This window comes from Dendrobates tinctorius, unplaced genomic scaffold (assembly GCF_039654945.1).
Source record: "Dendrobates tinctorius isolate UK_male_01 unplaced genomic scaffold, ASM3965494v1 ptg000250l, whole genome shotgun sequence".
Classification (NCBI taxonomy): domain Eukaryota; kingdom Metazoa; phylum Chordata; class Amphibia; order Anura; family Dendrobatidae; genus Dendrobates; species Dendrobates tinctorius.
This window is the reverse complement of record NW_027361917.1, coordinates 41,286,501-41,292,500: the sequence shown is the minus strand read 5'-3', so window position 1 is coordinate 41,292,500 and position 6,000 is coordinate 41,286,501. Positions and strand designations below refer to the sequence as shown.

Below are 6,000 nucleotides of genomic sequence, written 5' to 3'. Positions count from 1 at the left end.
AGCCAATTTTGCATTGAAAAAGTCAAACGGCGCTCCTTCCATTCTGAGCTCTACCATGCGCCGAAACAGTAGTTCCCCCCCCACAAATCAGGTATCAGCGTACTCAGGACAAATTTCACAATAACTTTTGCAGTCCAATTTCTCCTGTTATCCTTGGTAAAATAAAAAAAATTGAACCTGAAGTATTTTTTTTGTGAAAAAAAGTTAGATGTTCATTTTTTTTTAAATATTCAAAAAAATTCCTGTGACGCACCTAAAGGGTTAATAAACTTCTTGAATGTGGTTTTGAGCACCTTAAGGGGTTCAGTTTTTAGAATGGTGTCACTTTTGGGTATTTTCTATCATATAGACCCCTCAAAGTGGCTTCAAATGTGATGTGGTCCTAAAAATAAAATGGTGTTGTAAAAATGAGAAATCGCTGGTCAAATTTTAACCCTTATAACTTCCTAACAAAAAAAAATGTTGGTTCCAAAATTGTGCTGATGTAAAGTAAACATGTGGGAAATGTTAGTTATCAAGTTTTTTGTGTGCCGTATCTCTGTGATTTAAGGGCATAAAAATTCAAAGTTGGAAAATTGCGAAATTTTCAAAATTTTTGCCAAATTTCCATTTTTTTCACAAATAAACACAAGTTATTTGAATGAAATTTTACCACTAACATGAAGTACAATATGTCACGAGAAAACAGTGTCAGAATCACCGGGATCCATAGAAGCGTTGCAGAGTTATGACCTCATAAAGGTACAGTGGTCAGAATTGTAAAAATTGGCCTGGTCATGAACGTGCAAACCACCCTTGGGGGTGAAGGGGTTAAACGAGTACACACTTACCACTTCACATCTGTTAGTAAAATATGGGTGTTTGTCTGCCCCTAGTGTTGCTAAAGAACCAATACTTTTGAGTAGCGTTCATGTAAACCCGGCCCTTTTTTCTGACCAGGTCATGTCCAATTTTTTGTTTCAGAATTTTTTTTTTTTTTTTTTTTTAAAGTCCTGCCACTTTCAGGACTGTTTATAACTATGGTTATTATTAACGAACGGAATTAAAATATTAAAGCCCAAAGTAAAAAAAAGAAAGTATGGATAACAAAGGCTATTTTGCTATCGTTATTGAGAGGTTTCTATTGAAACACTTATTTATGTGCATTCCAAAATATTGCCTGTAAAATTAAGAAAAAAATATGGATGAAAAGGAAATGAAAAGGAAAAATATCATTCTCTCATCCGTATAATCAAAATCTGCTTCCTCCTGAATGGGTAATGTTTTTTTTTTTCCATTTCATGTAATATAACCTACACCATTAATGTATAGACATAGCTAATTTGAGTCCAATTTTGCCAATTATCTGGACTTATTCTGTATACTATCTCTGTCCTCATGTTTAATAACTAAGTGACAATTTGAGGATTACATTCCCCATTTTCATCATCTATCTTGTGATTTTAAAAGTGCTTTGCCCCTTCCCTGCCACCAAATGTCCTTAAATAGCAATAACCTGCTGTAGGGCCGAGAGCAGCACTGTACACTGTATATTTCTCCTGTAATCTATGGCGGCACAGTCATAACTAGGCCTGCCGGTGATGTATGCGCTCTCTTAGGTTTATTACAAATATTACTGGCTAGGATGAGGGGTTTGTTATGGTCACAGTCCATTTCTCTGGACTCTGTTTAGCTAGAAATGAAGTAACTCCTCATAATGGGGGCTCTCATGCAATCTGTCTTTGCAGGAAGCTTATGGTTTCTGCTGTACCAGGACAGAAGCCTCACGTAACTGTAATGACGCCTATATGTAAAGGGGCCCTATGGGTAGTGTAAATGGGACGCTAGTTACCAAATGCATTTCTACACATCGATGTACCATTTCTGAGTTTGTACAACGAGACAAAGACGCTGAAGTGTGGAAAAAGTGACCCAAGTCTTGCAATAGCGAGCTTCCCGTCCTTTGTGGTTGGCTTGTGATTTCCTTGAAGTGTTGGCTTGTTATGCTAAATGATTGAAAATGTGATATTATTGCCTGGGAACTCTTACGGTTTTTGCCCTGTTAGGTCAAGTGCACACTTAGAGTATTTGGTGAGTTTTTTACCTCAGTATTTGTAGGCCAAAACCAGAAGAGGAACAGATGAAAAGTATAAGAAACCCGTCACCACTTATGGATTTATCACCCACTCCTGGGTTTGGCTTACAAATACTGAGGTGAAAAAACTCACCGCGTGCATGTGGCTGGTTTATGAATGTCATAAAGGTGAGCCTTCCTTTTGGGCCAGGTGGCCGAAGCAGAGAAGACGTAGCATTATATTCCGGTCCTACAAATAAATGTCTGTTCAGTTTTGGACAAGGGTCTACTCTTAGGCTACATACACACAATGAGTATTATATACAAAAAGAGCTAAACATTATTCAGCACTGGAGTAGTGACAAGGATATTGTGAGGGACAAGCCCACAGTTGTGGCTAATAAGGCCTCTTTCACACATCCGTTTTTTCTTGTCAGTTAAAATGCGCCTATAGGCGGAAAGCGGATCCGTTTGTAACTGATGCAAACGGATGGCACCGGACCGTTTTTTTGATGGATCCGTTGAATGCAGAATTTTAAAGGAACCGCAGTCGAGAGAGAGAATGAATATTTTCCATTCCGGCTGAATTCCTTCCTCCGGACATACGCACTGTAAAATGCGGATCCTGCAGCAATAAAAACGTTGCAAGGTCCGTCCAGGCATGTTGACGGACGAAAAAATTTTTGCGGATCTGCAAAAAAACGGATCCCAACGGATGGCCATCCGTCAAGATCCGCCGATAATGCAACACAATGGGGAAAAAAACGGATCCGCAAAAAAAATGGCGGATCCGTTTTTTTAAAAAACTGGCGGATTTTGACTGATTGTCAAAAACGGAAGTGTGAAACAGGCCTAACTAGCTAATAGGCAGAAGGAAATCATTCTTCAGACTGATCTGCAAATCTCATTATACGAGCCAAAGAACATTGACTTTACATGTGATCCATGACCTTGTGAAACAAATCATAAAATATATAATTTAATTTTATGTCCTCTGTTTCCGGGCTTGTGTCTGGTTCTAAGTAAGACTCTTTAGTTTTAAATCCTCAGTATTCTATAGCTGATCTCATTCTTAAGCAGTTTGTCTTTTTAACCTCTACTGCGCTGTCATACATAATGACTACTGCACTATTCCATAAAGAAGCATCCAGTGAATACAGCGCTATATACTTTTTTTTATATATTTAGCATTGTAGGAAATGTTCCCAATTTCTATGTCCCTATTGAATAGACCCTAAAGCGTTAGAAGAGCTCAGTACTTTCAGAGTAAGGTTCATGCACACTGTGTGTTAGAGCATCATACCACCACCAAGCTGTATGAAATTATGGCAGTCCATGGGACCTTACTGTACCCTGTAGTGCAGCGGTGTCCACACTGTGCAGTGATGAGGCAGTGACCCAGCAGAGTTCAAAACAAGTCTCTTTAATGTTCAGCTCGCAGCAAAACACAGCACACGATATCCTCTGAATCGCAACTGGGAACCATATCCTCTGGATTGCAGTCAATAAACACGCCAGTCCTCCTCCGGTTTACCGTGGACACAAAACAGTCCACCTCCGGATCACAGCCGGGCACAGGACAATCTACCTCCGAGACCTGTTTCTGTGGGTGACTGCAATGCCGTGTACGCTGTGGGTGAAAGGCCTTTCAGCTCCCTTGGCTGTTTGGCTCCTCTTGCCTGTGTTGCCTCACACAGGTAGAGCTCTGCAGAGCCTTCTGCTCTGCACTCTTGCTAAAACCAAACTGATACTGATTCTCACACACTCAAACCCTTTACTGCAGGGTTTTTACCTAGAATCTGTGGCCATGGGCCACATGGAAAACCCGGGCCGGGGGGAGAGATAACGGACTGCACCACTACCATCCTGTAGTCTGCAGCAAAGTACAAAAGCCCAGCAGGTTTTCCCAAATCTGCACTGGACAAATAGCTTGTCTAAGATTTATACTCTCTCACTTTTATTCTGCATTGCAATCACAGCTACACCTGTGGCTGCAATGCACTCCCATGGCCTCAATACGCCTCTGTGCGCATCCTGGCGGGAACACACAAGCGACCCTTACATGTGACATCGGTCACTGCCTCAAAACCCCTAATAGGAGGTTTGCACAATTTGACCCCATATAAGGATATTTTATGACGGCTGATATCTATCACTAATCCATATAAATGCCCACTAACAGGAGTTTTCCACTTTTACAAAAGTGTGCTGCAAATGATTTCTGTATTGTAAAATAACAAAGACCAATATTACTTACTCTTTTCTTCTCCTGTGATGGCTCCCTATCACTGTATTGATCTTTTGTGTTTTGGCTGCAACGGTGATGTCACATCTCCATGAATATCAATACTAAAGTAATTGGCTACAGCGGTGATGTGAGCTGTTGACATGACCCGACTGCAGACACTGAGACTGGCGCATCTATGGGAAACCAGCGCTGGAATGGGGGGGGGGATGACTGCACTCTCCCATTGTTATTTTACATTACAGGAATCATTAGGGGGTTCTCTAAAAGTTGAAAACCCATGTAACTCGCCCTAGCGTTTGTGTTTGGGGACAGGTAGTAGGCTGCTGACAGACACCTTTTGACTGTGGATATGTGACAATTTTCTGAGTTGGGTGAAAAAACCTTTGACCATACATTTTTTTTTTTTTTTTTTTTTTTTTTTTTTGGTTTTGTAAACTTTAGGAGCCAGGTGGTCAAATCCAGGAACCAATGTTGAAGGATAAAAAGTTGTGAGCCAGTTTTTAAGTATTTGCTACATGACTCTGGGGTTATATCCAGCCCTGAGTTATGCGCACAATTTTGCACCAGTGTGAGAGTAAATCACAACTAAGGCCTGTTTCACACATCAGTTTTTTTTTTGTCAGTTAAAATCCGCTAAAATGGCGGACAACGGATCCGTTCCTGTACTGACCACAACAGTTGGAACCGGACCATTGTTTGAACGGATCCGGCGAAGGAAGAATTTTAAAGGAACTGCTGCCCGGGAGAGAGAGAGACGCCATAACTGAGTTTAGGGTTAAATTTCCGACACAGGCATTTCTCCCGGGCATGCGCAATAGAAGATGCGGATCCGGCCGGGGAAAAAAACGTTTCATTGTCCGTCCTGTCCGCTCAGCGGACGGCAAAATCTTGGCGGATCCGTAAAAAACCAGATCAGACGGATAACCATCCGTCAAGATCCACCGTTAATACAAGTCAATGGGGAAAAAAACAGATCCGCCAAGAAAAATGGCGGATCCGTTTTTTTTTGCAAAACGGCGGATTTTGACTGATGGGGAAAAACGGATGTGTGAAACAGGCCTAAAATGTCTACGGTATTAATAGATTTTTCCAGAGTTTGTGAAGTGATAAGATATTTAGAGGTCTAAGAACTTGGTAAAAGTTGATCCTACCTCTACATGGTTGTATTATGACCTTACCGGGCCCTGAATTCTACAGGAAAATAACAGGTATTAGATCTGTCTGAGATGGTTTAGTGAAGCCTGCATTTAACAAGGGGTTGGACCAGATGACCCTTGAGGTCCCTTCCAACTCTACTATTTTATGATTCTATTTTTTTTTTTTTTGCTGTTACAGGCATTTGGTGTTTGTGGTGTATGTGTTTTTTTTTGTCGTATTTTGTTGTTGTATCCCAGCCTCCGGGCTACATGTTGTTTCTTGATTTATTCTTCATGTTAAATATGGTTAATGTTTTTACAATAGAGTGCGTAATGCTTTATAGAGTATATACATGTACATTTTCTTCATTACTCAGTTCTGTCTTTATCTCTTTATATAATTTATTTGCAGATTCAGCGTTTTTTACCTTTCGTGAAATGGACTGTGAGCCAAGAGGATCCCCAGCTTGTGAATCCATTATTTCACGAAACACTGAGAAAATCCTGGTATTGTACTCTTCTCATAAAGGGGGTTTAATGGACAGAGAAAGTAGAAGAGTTTT

General features: G+C 40.6%; 1 protein-coding gene across 3 annotated transcripts in view; it reads left to right on the top strand.

Annotated features, from left to right (window-relative positions):
- Positions 1-6,000, top strand: part of TTC13 (tetratricopeptide repeat domain 13) — a 193,075-nt gene that overhangs the window by 53,184 nt on the left and 133,891 nt on the right. For all 3 annotated transcript variants that reach the window (XM_073557640.1, XM_073557641.1, XM_073557639.1), the window contains exon 2: positions 5,850-5,944. In XM_073557640.1, coding sequence (XP_073413741.1) covers positions 5,850-5,944 — 95 coding nt within the window. The remainder of the gene's footprint in view (positions 1-5,849; positions 5,945-6,000) is intronic.